The following is a 27,152-nucleotide window of genomic DNA, read 5'->3' as shown; positions in this document are numbered from 1 at the left end:
GAGGCAAATTTAAGATTAATTGGAAACTAAATAATCTAATTCTTCAAAACTGGTGGGTCAAAAAACATAGAAATAATTACTGATTTCATTGAAGAGAATGACAATGAGGAGACAACATATCAAAATCTATGGGATACAGCCAAAATAGTATCCAGGGGAAAATTTATATCTCTGAGGGCCTATATCAACAAAATAGAGAGGGAAGAGATCAATGAATTGGGCTTGCAACTTAAAAAATTAGAGAACAAGTTATAAAAACAAAATTGGAAATCCTAAAAATTAAAGAAGAAATTAATAAAATTGAAAGTAAAAAGAACTATTGAACTAATAAGTAAGACTAGGAGCTGGTACTTTGAAAATACAAATAAAATAAAGTACTGTTAAATCTAATGAAAACAAAAGAAATAAGAGAATCAAATTAACAGTATCAAAAATAAAAAGAATGATTTCAACTCTAATGAAAGAGGAAATTAAGACAATTATTAAGAGCTACTATGCCCAAGTATATTGCAATAAATATGACAATATAGGTGAAATGGGCAAATATTTACAAAAATATAAAATGCCTAGATTACTTAATCCCATCTCAGAAAAAGAAATTGAACAAATCATTAAGGAACTCCCTCAGAAAAACTGAAGATTTGGTGTTGGAAATAAAAAATTCTAAATGTTCAGGCAGTCTTAACACAGAAGGGGAGGAGAATAGATGTAATATATCTCCACATCTATATCTCTGTTCTCTCTCTCTATATTCATCACTTGATTTTATATATAAAATAAAAGTACTTTGGCCAATATATACATGAATATATAGAATGAAAAATAGTACAAATAAAAATATACACACATAAATATGTGTATATATATGAACCATGTTTCACATATATACATGTAGACACAAACCATGTTTTACATATGTATACACATATGTTGTATATACTGCATATAGTGTATACCTGGAAAAATTATTAAAACTACCTATCACTGTGTATATAGGCTATGTATACAGAAAACTTAATGCAACCATAAGTACAATAATATTCCCAAATGTATTTTCTTCAGGGTATAGAGCCATAACATCAGTTTTAATTTTTAAAAAATCTTTTTAATTAAAATTTTTTAAAAATTTAATTAAGTTAGACTATTTTTCCATGGTTACATGATTCATGTTCTTTTCTTCCTCTCCTCCCTCCTCCCCCCCCCCCCCCCCCGTTCTGTAGCCAACAAGCAATTCCACTGTTTTTTTTTTTTAGGGTGTTAGAATATCAGTAATAATTTATTATTTTTTTGCCTTTTTTTAAACATTATTTTATTTGGTCATTTTTAAACATTATTCATTGGAAACAAAGATCATTTTCTTTTCCTCCCCCCCTCCCATAGCCGATGCGAGATTCCATTGGGTATCACATATGTCCTTGATTCGAACCCATTTCCATGTTGTTGGTATTTGCTTTAGGTTGTTCACTTAGTCTCTCCTCAATCATATACCCTCAACCCCTGTAGTCAAGCAGTTGCTTTTCCTCTGTGTTTTTACTCCCACAGTTTATCCTCTGCTTGTGGATAGTGTTTTTTCTCCTAGCACCCTGCAGATTGTTCAGGGACATTGCATTGACACTAATGGAGAAGTCCATTACGTTAGATTGTACCACATTTATTAGTCTCTGTGTACAATATTTTCCTGGTTCTGCTCCTTTTGCTCTGCATCACTTCCTTGAGGTTGTTCCAGTCTCCATGAAATTCTTCCACTTTATTATTCCTTTGAGCACAATAGTATTCCGTCACCAACATATATCACAATTTGTTCAGCTATTCCCCAATTGAAGAGCATCCCCTCATTTTCCAATTTTTTGCCACCACAAAGAGTGCAGCTATGAATATTCTTGTACAAGTCTTATCTCTTTGGGGTACAAACCCAGCAGTGCTATGGGTGGATCAAAGGGCAGACAGTCTTTAGTGCCCTTTGGGCATAGTTCCAAATTGTCCTCCAGAATGGTCGGATCAATTCACAACTCCATCAGCAATGAATTAATGTCCCTACTTTGCCACATCCCCTCCAGCATTCATTACTTTCCTTTGCTATCATGTTAGCCAATCTTCTAGGTGTGAGGTGATACCTCAGAGTTGTTCTGATTTTCATCTCTCTGATTATAAGAGATTTAGAACACTTTTTCATGTTCTTATTAATAGTTTTGATTTCTTTATCTGAAAACTGCCTATTCATGTCCCTTGCCCATTTATTAATTGGAGAATGGCTTGATTTTTTTGTACAATTGATTTAGCTCTTTGTAAATTTCAGTAATTAGACCTTTGTCAGAGGTTTTTATGAAGATTGTTTCCCAGTTTGTTGCTTCCCTTGTGATTTTAGTTACATTGGTTTTGTTTGTACAAAACCTTTTTAATTTGATGTAGTCAAAATTATTTATTTTATATTTTGTGATTTTTTTCTAACTCTTGCTTGGTTTTAAAATCTTTTCCTTCCCAAAGGTCTGACATGTATACCATTCTGTGTTCATCTAATTTACTTATAGTTTCCTTCTTTATGTTCAAGTCATTCACCCATTCTGAATTTATCTTGGTGTAGGGTGTGAGGTGTTGATCCAAACCTAATCTCTCCCACACTGTCTTCCAATTTTCCCAGCAGTTTTTATCAAATAGTGGATTTTTGTCCCAAAAGCTGGGGTCTTTGGGTTTATCATATACTGTCTTGCAGAGGTCATTTACCCCAAGTCTATTCCACTGATCCTCCTTACTGTCTCTTAGCCAGTACCAAATTGTTTTGATGACCACTGCTTTATAGTATAGTTTGAGATCTGGGACTGCAAGTTCTCCTTCCTTTGATTTTTATTTTTTTCATGATTTCCCTGGATATCCTTGATCTTTTGTTCTTCCAAATGAAATTAGTTATGGTTTTTTCTAATTCACTAAAGAAGTTTTTTGGTAGTTCAATGGGTATGGCACTAAATAAGTAAATTAATTTGGGTAGGATTATCATTTTTATTATGTTAGCTCATCCCACCCATGAGCAATCAATGTTTTTCTAATTGTTTAGATCTAATTTTAATTGTGTGGAGAGTGTTTTCTTGTTGTGTTCATATAGTTCCTGTGTTTGTCTCGGCAGATAGATTCCTAAGTATTTTATATTGTCTAGGGTGATTTTAAATGGTATTTCTCTTTCTAATTCTTGCTGCTGAAATGGGTTAGAGATATGTAGAAATGCTGATGACTTATGCAGGTTTATTTTGTATCCAGCAACTTTGCTAAAGTTGTTGATTATTTCGACTAACTTTTTGGTTGATTCTCTAGGTTTCTTTAAGTAAACCATCATATCATCTGCAAAGAGTGATAGCTTGGTCTCCTCATTGCCAATTTTAATACCTTCAATTTCTTTTTCTTCTCTAATTGCTACTGCTAGTGTTTCTAGTACAATGTTAAATAATAGAGGTGATAATGGACATCCTTGTATTACTCCTGATCTTATTGGGAAGGCTTCTAGTTTATCCCCATTGCAGATGATGTTTGCTGATGGTTTTAGATATATACTGTTTATTATTTTTAGGAAAGGCCCTTCTATTCCTATACTTTCTAGTGTTTTTAATAGGAATGGGTGTTGTATTTATCAAAGGCTTTTTCTGCATCTATTGAGATAATCATGTGATTTTTGTCAGTTTGCTTGTTAATATGGTCAATTATGTGGATGGTTTTCCTAATACTGAACTACCCTTGCATTCCTGGCATGAATCCTGCCTGGTCACAGTGGATAACCCTTGTGATGACTTGCCGGAGTCTTTTTGCTAGTATCCTATTTAAGATTTTTGCATCTATATTCATTAGGGAGATTGGTCCATAGTTTTCTTTCTCTGTTTTTGACCTGCCTAGCTTTGGGATCAGTACCATGTTTGTGTCATAAAATGAATTTGGTAGAATTCCTTCTTGGCTTATTCTGTCAAATAGTTTGTTTAATATTGGGATTAGTTGTTCTTTGAATGTTTGATAGAATTCATTTGTGAATCCATCTGGACCTGGGGATTTTTTCTTAGGGAGTTCTTTGATGGCTTGTTCAATTTCTTTTTCTGATATGGGGTTGTTTAGGTAATTTATTTCTTCCTCTTTTAGTCTAGGCGATTTATATTTTTGTAAGTATTCATCCATATCTCCTAGATTGCCATATTTGTTGCCATATAATTGGGCATAGTAGTTTTTAATGATTGCCTTAATTTCCTCTTCATTAGAGGTGAGGTCTCCTTTTTCATATTGGATATTGTCAATTTGGTTTTGTTCTTTCTTTTTTTTAATTTGACTAGTACTTTGTCTATTTTATTTGTTTTTTCAAAGTACCAGCTTCCAGTCTTATTTATTAAATCAATAGTTCTTTGACTTTCAATTTTATTAATTTCTCCTTTGAGTTTTAGGATCTCTAATTTAGTCTTCATCTGAGGATTTTTAATTTGTTCGCTTTCTAATTTTTTAATTTGCATGCCCAATTCATTGACCTCTACCCTTCTTAATTTGCTAATATATGAACTCAAGGATATAAATTTCCCACTGAGTACTGCTTTGGCTGCATCCCATAGGTTTTGAAAGGATGTCTCATCATTTTCTTCAATGAAGTTATTAATTGTTTCTACGATTTGTTCTTTAACTAACTGGTTTTGGAGAATCGTATTGTTTAATTTCCAATTAATTTTTGATTTACCTCTCCATGTTCCCTTACAAATTATTATTTTCATTGCATTGTGATCTGAGAAAGTTGCATTTATTATTTCTGCTCTTTTGTACTTGTTTGCAATGTTTTTATGCCCTAATACATGGTCAATTTTTGTGAATGTACCATGTGCTACTGAAAAGAAGGTATATTCCTTTTTATTCCTATTTATTTTCTCCACATGTCTACTAACTCTAATTTTTCTAAGATTTCATTCACTTCTCTTACCTCTTTCTCACTTATTTTTTGGTTTGATTAATCTAGTTCAGAGAGAGGAAGGTTCAGCTCTCCCACTAGTATAGTTTTTCTATCTATTTCATCCTTGAGCTCCTCTAGTTTCTCCTTTAGAAATCTGGATGCTATGCCATTTGGTATATACATGTTGAGTACAGATATTTCCTCATTGTCTATACTGCCTTTTATTGGGATGTAATTACCTTCCCTATCTCTTTTAACTAGATTTATTTTTACTTTCGCTTTGTCGGATATCATGATTGTAACTCCCGCCTTCTTTTTATCAGTTGATCCCCAATAGATTTGGCTCCACCCTCTTACTTTCACCCTACGGGTATCTACCTTCCCCATGTGTGTTTCTTGTAGACAGCATGTGGTAGGGTTTTGGATTCTTATCCACTCTGCTATTTGCTTGTGTTTTATGGGTGAGTTCATCCCATTCACATTCAGAGTTATGATTATTAGCTGTGTATTACCCAGCATTTTGATTTCTACTCCTGGTCCTGCCTTTTCTTCTTTCACTATTTCTTTCTACAACAATATTTGTTTTTAATCAGTCCCCTTAGTTCCCACCCTTATTTACTTCCCTTTCTACCCCCTCCCTTCTTATTCCCCACCTTTATTTTCCTTGTAGTCTTTCTAAAATTAACCCCCCGCCCCATCCCTCCCTTTTACTGGTTCCCTCCCCACCAGTCCATTTGTTACCCTTCTACTCCCCTATAGGGTGCAAATCTATTCTCTGCCCCAATGGATTGGATTGTTCTTCTCACTTTGGGTCAATTTCAAAGCACGTAAGAGTTGAGTATTTCCTATCTCCAACCTCTTTACCCTTCCAGTGTATTGATGTTCTCCTCCCTCCCACCATGAGTTTCTTTGTGACATATAAATTTACCCCCATTTGTTTCTTTTCCCATTTCTTTTAATATTAACCTATTTTTTAGCTCTAGTTATATATATATTTATATATATATGCATACACATGTGTATGTATTTATGCATGCATATTTCTATTATATACCTATTTATGTCTTTTCCTTTCATCCTATACAGTTTGTCACTGTTCCCTCTAAGTGTACTTCTTTTTGCTGCCCAGGTAATAACAACAGTTTAAAAAAATTTTTTTTAATAAACCCTTACCTTCCATCTTGGAGTCAATACAGTGTATTGGCTCCAAGGCAGAAGAGTGGTAAGGGCTAGGCAATGGGGGTCAAGTGACTTGCCCAGGGTCACACAGCTGGGAAGTGTCTGAGGCCAGATTTGAACCTAGGACCTCCCATCTCTAGGCCTAGCTCTCAATCCACAGAGCTACCCAGCTGCCCCTAATAACAAAAGTTTTTAAGAGTTACCAATGACCTCTTTTCTTACAGGGATACATATCATTTTAACTTATTGAGTCTCTTAATTTTTTTGTTTTGTTTTTCTTTTTTCCCTCTTTTTTAATTACCTTTTGATGTTTCTCTTGAGTTCTGTGCTTGGACATCACATTTTCTGTTCAGGTCTGGTCTTTTCTTTACGAATTCTTGGAATTCTTCTATTTTGTTGAATGACCATACTTTACCTTGTAAGAATATAGTCACTTTTGCTGGGTAGTTGATTCTTGGTTGTAGACCTAGTTCTCTTGCTTTCCAGAATATCATATTCCATGCCTTTCGAATTTTTAGTGTGGATGCAGCCAGATCATGTGTTAGTCTCACTGTGGTTCAGTGTTATCTGAATGACTTCTTCTTGGCAGCTTGTAATATCTTTTCTTTGGTCTGTTAGTTCTTGAATTTGGCTATAACATTCCTGGGTGTTGTCAGTTGGGGATTAAGTACAGGAGGTGATCTATGGATTGAGAAATCAATTCAATCTCCACTTTTTCTCTCTTGTTCTAGGATATCAGGGCATTTTTCTTTAATAATTTCCGGTAGTATGATGTCCAGGATTTTTCTTTTGTCATGGTCTTCTGATAGACTAATGATTCTTAAATTGTCTCTCCTTGAACGATTTTCTAAATCCTCTGTTTTGTGAATGAGATGCTTCATATTTTCCTCAATTTTTTCATTCTTTTGGTTTTGTTTTATAGTGTCCTGCTGCCTTGTGAGGTCATTTAATTCTAGTTGTTGTATTCTGGTTCTTAAAGACTGGATTTCATTCCTGGCTTTTTGGTCATCCTTTTCCTTCTGCTCTGATTTTCTTTGGAGGTCATCTTTCATCCTCTTTACCTCATCTTTCATCTCCTTTTTGTCATCTTTAATCTTCTTCACCTCATCTTTCATCTCCTTTGCCTCATTTTCCAGGTGGTTGATTTTGGCTTTCAAGACACTATTTACTGTTTCCAGATGACTTATCTTGCTGTTAAAGTTGTCTTCAGCCTCTCTTAATTGTGTTTTGAATTGCATTTTGAGTTCTTACAAAGCCTGTATCCAATTTGCTGGGATTTCTGATTTTTCCTTTGCTGATCCCTCCTCCTCTGTTTTGTTCGCTCTTTGCTCCTTACCTGTACAGAAGCTGTCTATTTTAATATCTTTCTTCTTTTTCTGTTGTTTGCTCGTGTTTACCCCTTTTTTACTTGCCATATTTGTCTGTGCTCTTGCTCCTCTCATTTTTTTTTTGTTTTTTGGGCTGTCAGTCTCCCCTCTTGGAACTTTGTCACATCTCTTGGTACAGTCTCTGGGGGAGGAATGTTGGCTTCCCTGTCCTCTGGAGGCTTTTGATCGGATTAATTTCAACTGGGTTGGGCTGTATGTACACTGAGGTCGAAGACTTCTGGAAGGCTGGAGCCTCCCAGGCACTCTCCCATTCTCTCCAGCTGCTTCTCCACTGCCTGCATTCCACGCTCTGAGCCTGGCACAGCACTGTTCGCAAGGAACACCAGTGTCTTTGCCCGCCACAGTATATCCGTCTCTGTGTACAATGTTCTCCTGGTTCTCCTCCTTTTACTCTGCATCAATTCTTAGAGGTCGTTCCAGTTCACATGGAATTCTTCCAGTTTATTATTCCTTTTAGCACAATAAGAAGTCATCATCAGACAACACAATTTGTTCAGCCATTTTCCAATTGATGAACATACCCTCATTTTCCAGTTTTTTGCCACTACAAAGAGTATGGCTATGAATATTTTTGTACATGTATTTTTCCCTATTATTTCTTTGGGGTAAAAACCCAGCAGTGGCATGGCTAGATCAAAGGGCAGGCAGTCATTTAAAGCCCTTTGTGCGTAATTCCAAATTGCCTTTCAGAATGGTTGGATCGATTCACAAATCCATCGGCAAGGCATTACTATTCCAATTTTGCTTCTACTACTTGCATTTAGTAATTTAAAACTTGATTATAAAAAACAACACTTTGGACATGAGACATAAATATTTGTAATTGTGAAATTATTTCTAAATGCTATTGCTATCTTTCCTTTTTATCTGTAAGATATATTAAAGGTATATAAACAAATTAGCCTTAATTTCTTTAATAAAATGTTAAGTGTCTATATATATTTTTTCAAATCTCTATTTCCTTAATTTGCTTTCACCACTTCTTAGAACATTGGCCCATTTTCCAAATCCTTCCTTTCCTGTATATCTTTACCTGGTACATTTCACTTTCTTATTCAAAAACCTTCAGTGGTTTCCCATTGATTACTAAGTAAGATACTAGAGCTATTAATTTTCCATGCAGATAAATAGCTGATATCGCATTTCCTTGCTTTCCTTTTTCTCATTTCAAGGTCACTCTGGATGAAAACCAAGCCACCATAGGGGTCACACAGGAGGAACTGTTTGACCCAGTGTTTCTTATATCACCATTTAATCTCAGAGAATCTTAAGAATTTAGTCTGGCATTCACAACTTTTTTCAATCTCATATAAACTTGCCTTTCTAGCTTTAAATCATAGGTTCATTAATTTAGATCTGGAAGGGATCTTTGTATTTAGTACAACTCCCTCATTTTGCAAATCAGGAAAGTGAGGCCCAGAGAAGCTTAGTTATCCAAAGGCACAGAGCTAGTACTTGGCAAATCCCAAATTTGAACGCAGGTCCTACATTCTTTATTCACACTTCCTTTCACATAATCTTTGGGTAACATCTACTTTAGAGATAATCCACCAAATCATCCTCAAGAAGAAAGAAGACTGTTGGTTGAGGTTCTGGTTGAGGTGGCTACCCCTACCATTTACTATAAGATTTAAAACACAAGTCCCCACTGATGTGCTTCTTATAAAAAATCAGTCAGTAAAATTATTAACTTTTAGTAAAGATATTTATAAAGATGGCATAATAGGAACAATTACTACTAAAAATTCCTCCCTCCAGATCTGGGCATACTCTCATCATTATACACACTGTCCATGGGAAGAAAGGGCTTAGTCTATCTGCAGGGAGGTGGAGGTAGGTGGGAGTGTGTGTGTGGCTGGTTTTAGGTACTAAAAGGGAGTTGGGTTTAATGGCAACCCTTCAGCCATCTTGGCTGAGCTACCTAGAGTAATCTTTCTAAAGCACAGCTGGAACCATGCGACTTTTCAGGAATTTCTAACCACCACCACAAAAGATGATAACACAGCAACATCAAAGCTCATTAAAATTTGGAATGTACCTTAAAAATATAACTTTTTTTTTTTTACCCTCACAACACCTCTGGAAGGTTGGTGCTATTTTTATCCCTATTTTATAAATAAGGAAACGAAGGCAGATAGAGGTTAAGTGACTTGCCCAGGGTCACCCACCTAGAATGGTTTTTAGTTTGGTTTGGAACTCAGATCTTCTTGACTCCAGGCCTGAAGCTCTATCCACTGTGCCAATCATCTGTAGGCAGGTAGAAGTGGAGAAGTGCCGAGGGCTTGGGTTCAGCAATGCTCACAAATCCAGGGGTCCTCAGTAGGTGGAATGGCGTAGGCAGAAATAAATGATAGAAGATAGCTGTGTGTGTGTATCAACCTGGGGCCAGGTTCTGCATGGAATGGCTGCTTCCCTTGGCCCAGGTTTGGTTTTATATATGTTCAAATGCAGATAATTGGGTAAGTGACATATTAACTTTTGGCAAATCGCTTGATTAACATACTGTGATCATTCTATACACTTATATTGTATCTATTAATTCTGACAGGATACACAAAAATTTTGCCCAAGATAAATGATTTCATCACAGGTGGCTTAATTTTCCTATTAACTTGTGAGGAGTTTGAGCTTACAAACAATCAAGGAAAATCACTTATTACCTTTAATAAAAATAGATAATCAATCAGAAATTCTAGAGACAATTAACAATCATAGTAATTAAGTGGAGATATTAAAGGGGTACTAAAAACACAATTCAGATTTAATATTAGACTAATCATTTTTCAGAGATTGTAGAGGAGTTTTCCAAGAAGGGTTTTGGTTGGTAAATCAAGTCACTGAGGCATGGTGTACTAAGGCATATTGTACAGGCCTCTCCTTATGAATGCTTTATGTGTTGGCTTAGAGAATTAGTTTCTGTGCATGGGAGTTGAGGATTTCTGGGCACAGCTTTTGTTAGGAATTATATACCTAAGCAAAAGTTAGCCCATACTAGTCTTTTGGGTTTAATTTTGTGAGTCTGATTGTTTGCTGATATTTTGGGGAAATAGTGTGCAAGCATTTTGCTCTTATATTCCTTTTTTTGAGACCAGGGAAAGGACAATAATCATGTCAATTCCATTAGTAAGGGATGTTGATGAGAGAAAGTCATACAGAGGGGGCTGAGTGGGTGATTCCATTCTGCCAAGGAACCACTTTTGATCTCCAGGCTTCCACGTGTGACTGTGTCAAGACATCATAGCCTGAAGGCTACCAGCAGAGAAGATAAATATTCAAAGAAACAAAGAGACCAGATTGACTAGAGTAAAGGGGTTATTTTGGGAAATAGTGAAAGAGAAGGTTGGATACGTGAAGTGGGGCTGGATTATGGAATACAGTCAATAATAAATTGAGTGGTTTATACTAGTAGAGAATAAGGAGGGTGGCACATATTTAAGCAGGAGAGTAATAGGATGAAAATTCCATTTCAAGAGGATTAATTTAATAATGAGGTGAATAACATATGGAGAGGAGATTAGAAACCGGAAACTAACTAGGATAGCATTGTCATAATCCTTGTCGGTAGTGATGAGAGCCTGAGCCAGGCTGATAGCTGAGAATATGAAAAGAAAAGTACATTTAAGATAGATTTCTAAGGGTAAACAAATAGGGCTTGGAGACTACTGGAATATGAAGGACAAAGGAGAAGAAGGAGTCCATGAGAATCAAAGTTCCATAAACAGAAATGGAGAGTTTGGGTATTGTACTGAAAAGGAATGGTGGTGACATCCTCCAGCTTTGGGAACTTCAGGGCTGAAGCTCTAGTTGGAATAGGAAATGCAGAGTTTGTAGTCAAGCACAGAGCTGCATTTGAAGTCAAGATGGTTCTTTGTGGGTAGATGGGAGAGGTGATGTAAATAAATGTGGGGTGACAGGAGTTGGAAACTACCCGGATATGGGGATGAGCCTCAGTTTCCTCATCTCTGAAATGAGGAAGTTAGATTGGATGGTCTTGAAGGTCCTTTCTGGTTCTAAATTTATGATGCCAAGCCTCTAAGCAGAGTTGCTTCCCACATTACAGATACTGGAGTGACAAATTTTCTATGCACATGAACAGCTGGCATCACATCGCCTTGTTTTCCCTTTTCTCATTTTAAGGTCAATTAGATGACAACTAAGCCACCGTGGGTGACCCACAGAAGGAATTGTTTGATCCAGTGTTTCTTCTATTACCATTTCAGCTCAGAGAATCTTAATTTCCTCCTCTATAAAAGGGAAACACTACCTCATAGAGTTATTACTGTGAATCTTAAAACTTCTCAGACTCTACCTTGGAACATTTGGTTAAGGCTATTCCCCATTTTAAATAATGTAGGTACTTGGTCAGGAATGTATTGGGAACTCTAACATTACTCCACCAATACTTAGGCATACTTTAGGGGAAGATAAAGTTGTAAAACTCCTTACTGAACAATGGAAAAGTCCCTAACTCACCTAGGTCTATTTTTAGATCTAATACAAAAGGGTCCTAAGTACCTATAAAGGTTAAATTAATCACTAAAAGGTCAAGCAACTTACAAAGGGCAAGCTTAACAAGAGGTGTGAAGTTTTAGTCTACTCAGGGAAGGTGATTAACAAAAGAAGATGTGAATTAAGAATGGTCAGTCCTGTGGAAAACCTCTACTGTGATTGGTAGATGTGAAAATTTAGGGGAGGTGACAAGATAATTTCTCTTTAAAAGGAGCTGGCTCTCTCAACTTAGGGTGAGTTGGATCTCGTACTAGTTGGAGTAGCTGGGCCTCTGAACTTAGTTGGAGTTTTGCTTGGGACAAAATCTTGTGGTGAGTGACTGACTTAGTTTTCTCTCTTAAAGAGAAAGGCCTAGGCCATTTGGCCTAGGCCCTAGCCTTTTCCTACTATTTCCTCTTACTCTCTCTCCCTTCCCTTAATTCCTTCATTCGTATTAATTAAAATCTTCATAAAACCCAGCTGACTTGGGTATTTCATATCTGGGAATTTTTCTCATGGCGATCATTTATTTTTTTATTTAAAATCAAGACACTAAAATTATCTTTACAGTTTTGGCAATTCACAGTCATTGAACCCATATTTTCACGGTCACATTAAAGGGAAAATACTTTGTAAGTTTTAAAGCACTCTCTACATGTGAATGATTTCTTAGTACTTTCTTCTTCCTCGGAGGAATGGTGTGCATCCAGTGCTCCCTGATTTTTCTCCTCTCTTTCATCCTTCATAGCTTAGATGGCTAATTTTATGAGTCTATGGAAGTGGATACCTTTCTGACTTAGCTGGCCTGTTCAAGATGTCATAATTTAGTGACTGAATATACAAGGTATAGGATACACATGAGTTGCTTTCTTCTTTAGAGTCCAGGGAAGTAGAAGGGGTGGGAGGGTAGGGCAGGCTTACTCAGCAATCTTTGATCAATCAATGATTAAGCATTTATTAAGTGCTTACTTTGTGACTAGCTCTTTACTAGTTGTTAAGGATACAAATATAAAAAAAATGAAACAACCCTTATATACCATATGCAGGATAAATATAAAATAGATGCAAGGTAGTCAGGGAGGGAAAGTACTAGTAGTTGTGAGGGAATAAGGAAAAGCTTTGTGTAGTAGTGGTACTCCAGCTACATCTTTTTTTTATTTTTTTACTTATAATTGTCTTTTTATTTTTATTTTTTAATTTTTTCAATTAGGTACTCCTTTATTTATAAAAAGACATAAAATGTAACATAATTTAAAATCACTTTAGTCTAACTTAGAAAATGGACTTGTAGACATTTTCTTAATTATGTGGTTATTTTGAATTGAAATTCTTAGGGGCAGGCAGTCTTTTAAAGCCCTTTGGTCATAGTTCCAAATTGACTTCCAGAAAGGTTGGATCAATTCACAACTCCACCAGCAATGCATTAGGGTCCCAATTTTGCCACATCCCCTCCAACATTCATTACTTTCCTTTGCTGTCATATTAGCCAACCTGCTAGGTGTGAGGTGGTACCTCAGGGTTGTTTTGATTTGCATTTCTCTGATTATAAGAGATTTAGAACATTTTTTCATTGATAGTTTTGATTTCTTTGACTGAAAATTGCCTATTCATGTTCCTTGCCCATTTCTCAATTAGGGAATGGCTACTCCAACTGCATCTTGAAGGAAGTAAGGAGTCCTATGAGGTAGAGGGAGGAGGGGGCAAATTTCAGCCATGGGGGACAGCCAGTGAAAAGGCATCTAGATAGGAGATGGAATGCTATGAGTGAGGAAAAGAAGACAAGTTTAGATGAATCATATAGTAGAGTGTATACTGAAGTTGGAAGGATAGGTTGGAGTCAGGTAGTCAAGGGCTGTTAAAGGCAAAGGTATTTATATTTTATCCTAGAGGTTATAGAGAGCTAGTGGAGTTTGTTGAATAGTGGAATGACAGGGTTAGAGCTGGACTTCAGAAAAATCATTTTGATATCTGGCTCTAGAGGGTTTCTTGGAGTAGAGAAAGACATGAGGCAAGGAGACTCCTAATTAACCATTGCAATAGTCCAGGGAAGATATAATGTCTTGAACTAGGATTTATGTCTATGGAAGTAGACATATATATTTCCATATATATTTTCTTAAAGTTCTATTACTAAATCATTTTACTAATTGATTCTTTTCTGTCCCTTGGATATTTTTCTCTATGTCACTAGATACTTAAAACATTGAAATGAAATGCCTTTAATAATTGTAGGAAGACTGAAGTTTTTGCTGTTCAGAATATAGAACCAAAACAATCAAGGTTGCTGATAGATGTATAATAAATACCCCAATGGGATCCAGATAGATGGAAAACAATGACCATGTCTCCTTAAAATTAAACACATTTAAACTTAAAATTTTAATTAAAATTTAAAAAAATTTTTGGGCTGCTGGGTGGCTCAATGGATTGAGAGCTAGATCGATAGATGGGAAGTCCTAGGTTCAAATGTGGCCTCAAATACTTTCTAGCTGTGTGACCCTGGGCAAGTCACTTAACCCCCATTGCCTAGTCCTTACCGCTGTTTTGCCTTTGATTCTAAAATGGTAGGTAAGGATGAAAAAAAAATATTTTTTGGTTAGGCTATTTATATTTTTTATTTTTTGAAAAATTTATTTAGTCAATTTAGAATTTTTTTCCTTGGTTACAAGAATCGTGTTCTTTCCCTCCCCCTCCCATAGCTGACATGCAATTCCACTGGGTATTACATGTGCCCTTGATCAAAACCTATTTTCATATTATTGATGTTTGCACTAGGATGTTCATTAGAGTCTACATCCCCAACCATATCCCCATCGACCCATGTGATCAAGCAGTTGTTTTTCTTCTTGGTTTCTACTCCCACAGTTTTTACTCTGAATGTAGATAGTGTTCTTTCTCATAAATCCCTCCAAATTGTTCAGGATCACTGCATTGCCACTAAAGGAGAAGTCTGTTACATTCAATTGTACCACAGTGTATCAGTCTCTGTATAATGTTCTCCTGGTTCTGCTCCTCTCACTCTGCATCAGTTCCTGGAAGTTGTCCCAGTTCATATGGAATTCCTCCAGTTCATTATTCCTTTGGGCACAATAGTATTCCATCACCAACGTATACCACAATTTGTTCAGCCATTCCCCATGAAAAAAAAAATTTAACCCTTGCTTTCTATCTTTTTAAGAACTTTGTAAGACAGAAAGAAGTACAAAGGCTGGGCAGGTCAGTTTAAGTGACTTGTCCAGGGTCACACAGCTAGGAAGTGTCTGAGGCAAAATTTGAATCCAAGTCCTCTTACTCTTTCCACAGTGTCACTTAGCTGCCCCTTCTTCATTTATCTTCAGTTTTGACTGAAGTTCATTTGCTGACTAAACCAGAGACTATATTGGGAGTAATTGAGCGTATCTAAGAATAAGACCAGGAAGATCCAGACATATAGAGACTTCTGGGCACTGAACAGAAGAATGAAAGTGGACAACTGTACTGTGCCATGAGCTCAGGATGTCCTGCATCATGTGTTAGGCAGCCAGTGGTTTTGGGGTTTGGATCTGTACAATGGATTTTCCCAGATCCTTATTGGCAGAGGACAACAAAGAAGATTGTTTTCATGTGCCCAGTAGGATCTTCCCATTTTGAATGTGTCTCTAGATGACATCACTGCCTTTGGAAAGGCCTTGGAAAGACTAGAGGAAGAGATTCATCTGAATGTTAGATGACCCTTTCTAGTATTTGTTGACACTGAACGTCTGGGAAGCCTTTTGCTCCTGGGTCTGAGCCTTCCAGTAATGGAGAATGGGCCTGTGGGTCCTGCAGAACCAAGTTTGGAGCTGCCCCTCCTATGCAGACTCTTTGGGCCTCCTGCTCATGCTCCCCACCAATGGGACCCAATACAGAACGTTCTCTTTGGCCTGCCTCAGAGCTCTTCCCAGCCCTGTCCTCTCCTTCCTCCCCTGGCCTTAGAGGCTTCAATCCAGGGACATCATCCCCCTCCTCCAGGTTCCTCCAACAATACCTTCCCTGTCTAGGCGCCCAGTCTTTCCTTTGGCGGGCCACCAATCCTGGAATGTTCTCCCTCCTCATCTCTGCCCGCTGGCTGCCTTCATTTCTTTAAGGCCCCAGTGAAATCCCATCTTTTACAAGAAGCCTTCATCCTAATGCCTCCTCTTTTTTATTGATTTCCCTGTTAGCCCGTACCTAGCTTGATTGAACATACTTGTTCGATTGCAGTCTCCTCCATTAGATCGAGGGTAGGGATTGTCTTTTGCCTCCTTTTGTATTCTCAAGGCCAGATTTGAACTTACAGAGAAGAGTCTTTCTGATTTTAGGCCTGGTGCTCTATTCACAGCACCTCTTAAGCCCTGCAATATTATATATTCATAAATAATAATAGCAGTGAACATTTATGTAATGCTTTAAAATTGCCCATATTCTTTCTTGATATTTTGAAAGAAGTGAGAAATGATTATCAGCATGATTTTAATAATTTGGTTGTCATTATTATAGTCTTTCCAGCTCTATTAAACTTCTTGTGGAAAAAAAAAATCTCTTCTAAGGATAATTATTTCCATAAACAATTTATTTAGTTGTATTCTAATAGCTCCCAAGTCTTTTTTCTCCTCCAGATGAAAATATTTATTTTCTAGTCAATGTTTTCAAATTTCAAACATTTATTTCAATTGTTGAACTGAAATATTAATTTTGAAGCCATGTAATAAATATTTTTTTTGGGTAAACATTTGTATCCATGAAGGCAGATTGCTTTTCTGCTTTCATCCAGTTTGGATAACGGAATTCTTTTTTTCCCCCAGAGCTAACTAAAAACCACCATTTTGCATTTATGAAAATATTACTGTCTTACAAAATCAGTAGAATGGCAGGATTGGTTAAGGTGAGTTGTGGGGGGAGGATTTGTCCAAATTTTATATTTTGACAAAGAGCGGATCTCATTTTCTTCCATTTCTTTTTTTTTAAAGGATGAGAATATAGGAAAACAAAAGAAGCTAGAGGCATTTATTTTAAAAATCACCAGCTCAAAAAGGAAAGTGATGCTTCCGTTTGTTTTTGGCTTTGCTTGCTGGCTTAACCATCTGGAACGTTTGGGCAGCAGTGATCTGCAGTATTATTGGGAACAGATCCATTTCTTTGCCCTGCCCAAAATGTTCATCTTCTTTAATATTATTTGGTTAAAATATATTTTTATAATTGACATTTTACATTTGGAGCATGGGGGCATAGTATATACATCTATCTTACACTGGTTCTTTCTTGTATTGGAATACTGCAGGGCAGTCTGTCTTCTTGGAACCATTTCTTTCTCAGGCAACTGCAGCTTCCTAGTTCTGTAGATGCTTTTGAAGCTGACATACCTCTCTTTCTGTCAGAATAAATTGCATTTAAAAACAACAACCTAATTCTAATTTATTCAAATTGTGTATTCTTTTAAAAAATTTACATAAATCAAAGTTCTCTTTCAGAATCTTCATTATTTAGTGTCATCGGTTGCAATGATTCTGATTTTGTATTTGTTTGATGAAAAAAATCTTAGTTCCAGGCTGGGTTTACAAATTCTTAGGAGCTATATATGATCCATAGGAAGGACCAGCATTGAGGGCTGAACATTTCTTTTTTCATACACACACATGAAGAAGGATGAATGAATCTGCTGTTGAGGAGGGTAAGGTACTTTATGATAAGAAGCCCTTTACCATGACTTGTCAAGTTTAGCATTGCCGAGCAGGGATTTTAATATGGCAATCTGAAAAGATTTATTTCTTAGATTCATGTTTGTAGTCATAAGGAACACAAGAACTTTATATAAAGTAAGGAGCATCATGTTGAAATGATCTAAAATTAAATGAACCCTGCTTATTATCAGTAAGGTGCAGGGGAGGTTTGGGAGGAAAGGGAATGGTGAGGAGCAGGAGGGAGAATGTAAATGGAATATGTCTCAGGATTTTTGATAAATTTGTTTCTCTCTCAATGACTAATTAATTACAAGAAAGACAACATTCTCCTATGTGGTTCAATAATAATTTATGCAGCATTAGCACTTTTTTTCTGTGTATACAGTAGTAACATTACAGAATCATAAAAGCATTTTGAAAAGTATTTTGATCAAACTGAATTTGGTTTTAAAATGTTTTGACCCATCCTCCCAACACAAACGTTTTGCCTGTGAAATTACTGCAGTCTTCTCACATTTTCTGGCCTGGAGTTCAGGCAGGTCAAATTGGAGAGCTGATTCATAGCAATCTGGTCTGAAGAAACAATTGCATAAGTGTTTGGCTGGCCTCGGTACTTCAAAGCAAATATTATTTCTCTACAATACTTGAAACAAACATTTTTTCTGTTGAAATATTTTCCAGCAAAACAAATGTTTGCCTTTGAAATTTACAATTGAGCAGTTAAAGACAGTGCCAAACAAAATGCTTCTTTGTCAGGGATAAATTTTATTTAAGGCTTGCCAATGTAGATCTTATTACTAATAAATAATAATAAAGTGGATTGCTTTCAGTAACATATTAATCTCATCATTAAGGTACCTTTCTAAAGTGTATACATCTTAAAAGGCTCATCTTATTGACTCAAATTATAAGACTGGGTAGGGTTTAATAATGTGACTGTATTTTATTTTATTTTTTAGCAGTTGTCCCCTTCTTTTGCCTTCAGAAACCAAACAAATAAAATTGTACATTGATTAGGAATTAATTCTAAGTTATAACCAAATAGAAAATATCATCAGTGAAGCATTTCTGTATTTCAAAATATCCTTGATTTAAATTAGGGTAGATATTCCTACCACTAGTGCATATTGCCATCCTTTTACATCTTAGACGGTTTCATGAGTTGCTTTGACCCCAAACTCTACCCTACTTGATGGCTAACTTTCTGGTGATATAATTGAGTGAACTCCTTGGGGGCAGGTTTTGTATGCCCCCCCAGTGCTTAGTACAGTGCCTGATGCATAGTAGACCCTTAATAAATATTTATTGACTGACTGACAAGCCTAGTCATATACTAGTTATTTATTATAATATTAATTTATACTATTTATTGATAGATGGATAAAAGTGTCTACTGCAGGCCAGTCACTGATGAGACAAAGAGAAAAGTGAAAATAGTCTATCCAGGAAGCTTACACGTAAGAAGGCTAACCAGGGAAGACAGCATATACATACATCTATAGAAATATATGCAAAATACATAGGAGATAATTTGGGTGGAAGAAGGCACTAATAGCTTTGGACATCAGAAAGGGCTCTGTGCTGCTCTAGCTTAGCCTTGACAGGAACCAGGGATTCTAATGGAGAGGCTGAGAAGGAGGTGATTTGCCAGCATGGAGCACAGCCAGTACTGAGGCAGAGATGCTGGGTAGGAGGAATAATAAGATAGCTAGTTGGGCTGGACCAGAGAGTGTGTGGACAGGAATGATATGTAATATGACTGGACTGGCAAACTGGAGCCAGATTATAAAGGGCTTTAAATGCCAAAGAGAGAAGTTCCTATTGGAGCCTGAGGGTAATGGAGAGTACCTTGGTCAGACTTGTGCTTTAGGAAGATGATTTCAGTTGCTGTATATAGGATGAAGTGAAGACTTAAGACAGTTGAGGCAGGGAGGTCAGTTAGGCTACTGTAATAATCCAGATGAGAAGGGATGAGATGATGAGCTTGGCTGGTGGCTTTGAGAGGGGAAAATATTGGAAAGATGGAAGAGATGTTGTCAAGTTTGAAACAGGATTGGGCAAATGACTGGATTTGTGGGTGAGAATGAAGAGTTAGGGGCAGCTAGGCAGCACAGTGGATGGGGTGCCAGGCTTGGAGTCAGGAGGATGTGGATTCAAATCTAGCTGTAGATACTTCCTAGCTGTGTGACCCTGAGCAAGTTACTTAACCTGATTTGCCTAGTAGCCCTTGCCCTTCTGTCTTAGAATTGTTACTAAGACAGAATGAAAGGGTTTGAGAGTGAGAGAAGAGAGAGACATAGGTAGAGAGGCAGAGAGATAAAGAGAAGAATCAGAGAGAGAGAAGAGTCAAGAGTGAGACTAAGTTTGTTAGCCTTGGGGACTGGAAGGATGGTGGTGCCTTTGACAGAAATAAGGTTGGAGCCTTGGTTTTTAACCGCAGTTAGGGGAATAAAATACACATGATGATCTGTCAAAGGAAACTGACAAGGAACAGTCAGACAAGAAGGAGAAACAAGTGAGGATGTATCACAAGAACCCAAAGACCAAGTCCAAGAGGAGAAAGTGGTCAGCATCCGCTTTGTAAGTCCTTTGGTAACAGACACCGAGTTCTTCACCTGGTCCATACTCAGAGTCTTTCCAGTTGAGCAGAACTTGTCAAAGTTTGTGTTTCACTTTTGTCACCCTCCCAGAGCTCAGGATTGTCTAATTGCTATGATGAAATAACCTACATAACAACATAACAAAGAGTTAATTTTTACTTCAAGAGAAACAATGAAGTTTTGCTTACAGTATTGTAAGATGGCTAGGTATAACAAATCAGAAAAGATCTGTCAATAAATACTTCTGTATGTTAATGGATGGATCTTTAATCTCACTGATGAGATTATTGCTTCCAACTGTGCAGATTTCAGGCCCATCAACTCTTACCATCCTGAGAGATTCTGGTCCATTCCTTCTCATTAGTCACCCACAGGTCATCAATGCACCCAGTGTGCCAGGCATCTCTAGAGATTTTTCATAGAATTTCCTCTTGTTAGAGGTCTCTAATCCAGATTTCCCCCCAATTTAGCCCCTATATCATGTAAGCTCGATTGCCCTTTTACTTTCTCATCTACACAATCTATTCAATATCATCAAATTTACGGAATTGTGAAGCTATAAGAACTCATCTAGACTCATAGAAAACTTTTTATTCCAGGCCCATTACATTTGCCATCTGTCAGACATACTTTTAAGCTATTAGAACTTAAAACTTTTCTAGGACTTTGGGGACATGTGTATAAAAGGTGTTGTTTTTCTCAACAAGATTATAAATTCCTTTAAGTCAGGGATCATGCCATAGACTGATCTCTCCCACATTGCCTAACATTGTTAAGCATACTGTAGATGCTCAAAAAACATTTACTGAATTTAATATTCTCTGCCTCTAGCAGAAGTACCTCTAAACTAACTGAACTCTGAAGAGCTGGAAGAGACTTCAGAGGCTGATTATTTAGTCTAAAGCCTTTGTTTTACAGATAAGAAAACTTCTTGGTGGGGAGGTGTGGCATATACCCAGAATTCACTCACCAAACTCTTAGAGAGACTGGAGATGAGTTGGGAACACAATAAGTGCAGCTTCCAGGGCCGTTTCAATGACTGGCAAGATGTGTGACTTGGGAGGTGGGCCCAGCAAAACCAAGAGGGATTAGACCTCAACACTATGTGTATAAAAGGGCTCCTGCAGAGATAATGGAAGAGAAGGAGCACAGGGAGGCATGGATATCTATTGGGGACCATACCATGTTCTGAATATGTGGTGCATATGCTGGATGACTGACAAACAAAACAGCAGCATTAAAAACTGCTGCCAAAGGGTCTGAACAAAGGACTGAAACAAGGATAAACTTGTATGCACGGTGTGACAGAAATTGTCTCTGTAGGTATTCATGAATGGATGAATTGCAATCTGGAAAGAAAATGGCTAGAAAGTAGGCATGTCCGTAGAGAGCAACTTCATTGGATAACATGATTCTCAACACTGGTATTGAGTGGAAGTATTTTTCTGTTTATTCAGAAATTGAATGCAATATAGGAACTCAGAGATGAGCCAGACAAGGAACTAGAAAGTGAGAAGACTCAATCAATGGTTACAGATGTTGATTTTGGCTTAAGGCAATATCATTTTAACCCTACTGTAAAAACACCATTTCCTCTTACCTTTTTTTTCTCCCTTTGGTTTGGAGCTATATTCCATAGCTATTTTTGGCTTCTTTCCTCCCTCCTGTTTTCTTTGTTAACTTTCTAGGTTTTCCTGTATTTTAAATTCCTCTTAAAAGAACAGAAGTTCTTTTGCAATATGGCTAATATAGCAATGTTTTTTCATGGCTGTACATGTATAATCTATATCAATTGCTTGTCTTCTCAAAGAGGGAGGAAGGGAAAGAGGGTAGAAGAATTTTAATTTTGTAAAAGTATGTTAAAAATTTGTGTTTACATATAATTGAGAAGGTAAAATTCAAAAAAAGAAATAAAAAAAGAATATAAGGAGAAACACAGATTATTGACAACCATAAGAAAAGTCCTGAATCTGAGAAAGATAGCCATCACCTTTTCTGCTTCTTGAAGTTAAATTCTTTCTGTAACAATTCCTACCCGGAACTTTGAGAAACCAATGGTGCTGCTCGACTGTTTACGAACCTTGATGAATGGTACTTTCTGGCTCTGTTACTTCTTCTGAGATGGAGAATCTACCAGGTCTCACTCAGACCTTGCCATCTGCCCTTCCATAGATCTCTCCTGACTTATGCATCTTAATTGGCCCTGAAGATGAACTTCTTCTTATCTGATATCTCCCCCCTATAGATGTGACCTTGAGAGCAGGAACTGTCTTGATTTTTCTATTTGTCTTTCTAGCTCTAAGCACAATGCTTGTAGTAAGTATTCAGTAAATACTTTTTTTTCATTCATTCATTTAAAAAAAGAAATAGGGCAAAGACAGACAATATCAGATCTTTGTCTAGCAGTGATATGTATTAGGTGTATTGTGCTGATAAGAAGGAAACTAATAATTCCCTCTTGGATGATGCATCCCCTTACCCAACCCTCTTCTTTCTGGTTAACTCCTTCCCTCAATCTTGCCCCTTGCTGTGATTTAGTCTTTTGTCTCAAGCCCAACAGTGGAAAAAAAATTGAGAGAGGAAATGCCTAAGGTTATCATTTTAGCAATACCAACTTTCATCTCACTTGCAAGTTTCTCCCAAAACTGCTAGGTTTGTTTTCTGCCTAGGATAGTCCATATCCATCCTGTTCTCTGCTTTGGGAAGGCTATAAAAATAAAAATAAATTATTTCTCTTCTGTTCAGCTCTGAGATCCCATTGTGCCAAGAAAGGTCCCAGAAGTAATAAAGATCTATTTATCTATTTATCTCCTTCCCTGTATATCTCACCACCCATTGCTTTCCTCTGAATTACCTTTTAGCAGTGAAACACATACATATCAGTAATGCAGTGGTTAACCACAGCTTTAGTTTAATACTGGCTTAAAAGACTTTTCACTCATATGAAAATTAAAAAGGAAAGCATCAGAGATACACTTTGGAACACCATATGCTCTCACAGGAAGGGATTAAGGGAGGGTTGGAAAGGGAATCACCATCTTGAATCTGACCCTCTTGGATAATAAGTTCAGAAAAACCAAGGTCTGTCTAGACACACAACCTGGCTCCAGAGTCTGGGGCATCATGATGACATCATCTTTAAAATTCTGCCCCTGTTTCCGTGGGACTTCTTTTCTATGGCTTCTGCTGGCCTGGTCTCTTCCTCTTCTGATTCCAGTCTCTAATGAGGCTGCTGCCCAGTGCCCAACAGAACAGTGATTCTCTACTTATTCCTCTTTGTTTCTTTGATCTTTGGTTCTCCTACCTCTTGGGTGGCTCATCCCTCTACTTTTCTTCCTTGTCCTCTCTCTTGTCCTCCTCCTTCCTTAGAAATAGAAGCTTATTTTTCCACCTTCCTCATAGGATTATTATGAAGATCTACTATATCCCAGTTACTTAATACATTTTTCTTTCCCTAGGTCATAGTAGAGTAGCCCTGGAGAATTTCCTAGCAGCCAGTGGGCATTGGCTTGATGGCATGGTAGAAAGATCTAGAAAGATGAAATCACTTAAAGACCCAAAGGTAGCAAATTGCAGAGCTGGGATTCAATTTGGACTCCAAATTGAGCTTTCTTTGTATTTCACCTAGAGAAAAAACTTGGGGATTCAATTTAAGTGCTTACTACTAATGCAAGGGACTATGTTAGGCATTGGGATACTTAGAAAGTCAATCAATCTATAAACATTTATTAACCACTTAATATGTTAGATGCTATGGTCTGGGGATACCAAAAGAGTTCAAACACAGTCTCTGCTCTCAAGAATCTTACATTGTACAGAACAGGGGGTGACACAGGTATAGAGCAAGTACACATAAATAAAATACAAGATTAATTTCAGGTAAGGGAGACTTTCTTTTTTTTTAATTTAATTTTCCCTCAATTATATATAAAAACAGCATCCATGTGTATATTTTACATGTGCAATCACATAAAACATTTTTTCATATTAATCCTTTTGTGGAAGGCAACTCAAATTAAAAAATTAAGAAAGTAAAAAAAATTGTTTTGGTCTAGATTCAAACTATCAGTTCTTTTTCTCTGGAAGCAGATGGCATTTTTAAAATAGGAGCCCTTTGGGATAGTTTTGGATCATTGTATTGCTGAGAATAACAATTATTCACAGTTGTTCATTATACAGTATTTCTGTCACTGTGTACAGTGTTCTCCTGGTTCTGCTTATTTCACTTTGCTTCAGTTCACCCAAGTCTTTCCAGATTTCTTTTTTAATACACTTACCTTCTGTCTTAGAATCAATACTGTGTATTGGTTCTGTGGAGAGCACTAAAAGAAAACTCTCTCACCCTGATCTTTCTCCCCCCAAATTAATTTACCACTTTAACTTCTCCTCCTAACCCCATTCACCACCATCATTCATAAAAGAGCAAGCACCCCTCCTAGGCGCAGGATTAGTCCTTTTATAGACCAATCCCATGCCAGGAAGTAGGAGGGACCCCAGAGGCACTCTGAGGAATGCAGTACCTGTCCAGGATACATTTTAAAACCCACAGTTACAAGTCAAAAGAGTGGTAAGGGATAGGCAATGGAGATTAAGTGACTTGCCCAGGGTCACACAACTAGGAAATGTCTAAGGCCAGATTTGAACTGAGGATCTAGGCTTGGCTCTCAATCCACTGAGCCATCCGGCTGCCCCCTTTCCAGATTTTTCTGAGCTCCTTCTGCTCACCATTTCTTACAGCACAATAGCATTCCATTACAGTCATATTTGATTACTTATTCAGCCATTCCCCAATTTCCCACTTCAAAATTCTTTGCCTTCCCCAAAAGAACTACTTTAAATATTTTTGTACGTATAGGTTTTACTCCTTTTTGTTTTTTATTTCTTTGGGATACAAATCTAGTAGTAGTATTTCTGGATCAAAAGATATGTGCTCTTTTCTGGCCCTTTGGCATAGGTCTAAATTGCTCTCCCAAGTGGTTGAATCAATTCATAACTCCCCCAATGGTGCATTAGTGCATCAATTTTCCCACATCCCATCCAAGTTTTGTTATTTTCTTTTTCTGTCATATTATCCAATCTAATAGATAAGGGGTGGTACCTCAGAGTTGTTTTAATTTGTATTTTCTAATTGCTAGTGATTTAGAGCATTTTTTTGCATGACTATTGAGAGCTTTAATTATTTTGAGAACTGCTTATTCATATCCTTTGTCTATTTATCAATTGGGAAATGAGTTGTATTCTTATATATTCAACTAATTTCTCTATCTATTTGAGAAATGTTAGAATTAATTATAGTTGAACTGTGAAATATATTAATTATGTGGTCACCAGGGATTTAATTTCTAAATCCCAAAATGAATTATTAGAGTAAATGGAATTTATGGTAAGTTTTGTTTATAATATTTACAATAGAAGGAAGATATTAAGGAATGAGAGAGAGAGACAGAGAGAGACAGAGAGAGAGACAGAGAGAGAGAGAGAGAGAGAGACAGAGACAGAGACAGAGAGAGAGAGAGAGAGAGAGAGAGAAAAAACTCTGGCTTCTTCTTATACCAGTTAGAATTTCTAAGTCCCAGCCAGGGGAAGAAAGTTTCAAGAAGTTGGGCCTAACCTGGAGGCTTCATGCCTCCAGAAAGGCGGGGTCACTAAGTCAGCTTTTCACTCACCAATGGTGACAGTCTAAAAGAAGTCTGGGTGTTGGTCTTCCAGCTGCTCCTCCAAGTCAGTGCCCAAATCTCTGAATGCCCGATTGTCTGAATCTCTGAACCTCCGGATGTCCGTCTTCCCTTCAACTCTGAGTGAATGATCCTTCACTCCAAGCCTGGGTCACTAACTGTGTGACTCCAAATGACTGATTTTGCCTTTTGGTCCTCTTTTTAAAGATCTTTTTCTCTTGTGTCACCTCCTCTAAGTTTTCACATCTACCAGACACTTTTCTCCAGGACTGCCCATTCTTTAGTTCTTACCTTCTTTGGTTAGAGTTTCTCCAGGACTGTCCATTCTTTAGTTCTTACCTTCTTTGGTTAGATTATATCTTTTTGGGTTACTTAACACCTTTTTGTGATTAATTCACCTTTCGAAGTTATTTAACACCTTTTTGTAGTTAAAATCTAAAAATAGATTGTAGCTTAAAATTCTAGCTTCTCTATAAAGTAAGAGCTAAGTACCTTCATTGTTACAATCAGGAGATAGCTAAATTCAATCTTCATAGAAATGAGGCCTTTATTAGAGACTTGTAGAAAAATTGTGCAGTGTATTACATTATATCCTATTTCCCTATTTTTAATTTCTGACCCCACCTCCCTAGATTTACCCTCTTTTCTATTAGCTGCACCTCTCATTCTATTATCCTTTCCCCTTCCTATTTTCCTGTAGGGTAAGAAAGATTTATATACTCAATTGATTGTGTATGTTCTTCCCTCATTGAACCAATTCTGATAAGAGTAAGGTTCAAGTGTTCTCCCCTCCCCATCTTCCCCTTCATTGTAAAAGCTCTTTAATATAATTCTCCTCATTCTATTATCACCTTCACCCTCCTCCCAATGCATTCCTTTTTTATGCCTTAATTTTATTAATATTTTTATATCATCCCATCATATTCAACCCCCCCCCCCCACCTTCTGTCTATGTATGCCCATCTCTTCATGTAGGGATGTACACTGTTCAACCTTATTGAATATCTCTTGATTTCTCTTTCCTTTTTATCTTTTTTATGCTTCTCTTGAATTTTGCATTTGAGAGTCAAATTTTCCATTCAGTTCTGGAATTTTCATCAGGAATATTTGAAAGTCCCCTATTTCTTTCAATATCCATTCTCCACCCCCCCAAAGGTTTATTCTCAGTTTGGTAACATAAGTGATTTTTAGTTGAAGTTCTAGCTCCTTTTCCCTCTAGAATATTATATTCCAGGCCCTCTGAT

At 36.9% G+C, this 27,152-nt stretch overlaps 1 protein-coding gene across 3 annotated transcripts in view; it reads left to right on the top strand.

Annotated features, from left to right (window-relative positions):
* EFCAB2 (EF-hand calcium binding domain 2) overlaps positions 1–27,152 on the top strand; it is a 111,410-nt gene that overhangs the window by 20,214 nt on the left and 64,044 nt on the right. The window contains exon 1 of one of the 3 annotated variants that reach the window (XM_007481523.3): positions 17,463–17,623. The exons of the other annotated variants lie outside the window; for them this stretch is intronic. Coding sequence (XP_007481585.1) covers positions 17,599–17,623 — 25 coding nt within the window. The 5' untranslated portion in view covers positions 17,463–17,598. Of the gene's footprint in view, positions 1–17,462; positions 17,624–27,152 lie in introns of those variants that run through there. 3 annotated transcript variants of the gene reach the window in all.

The sequence above is a fragment of the Monodelphis domestica genome, chromosome 2 (assembly GCF_027887165.1).
Source record: "Monodelphis domestica isolate mMonDom1 chromosome 2, mMonDom1.pri, whole genome shotgun sequence".
Taxonomy (NCBI): domain Eukaryota; kingdom Metazoa; phylum Chordata; class Mammalia; order Didelphimorphia; family Didelphidae; genus Monodelphis; species Monodelphis domestica.
Note: the sequence above shows the minus strand (reverse complement) of the source record. Positions and strands in the feature narration are given on the sequence as shown.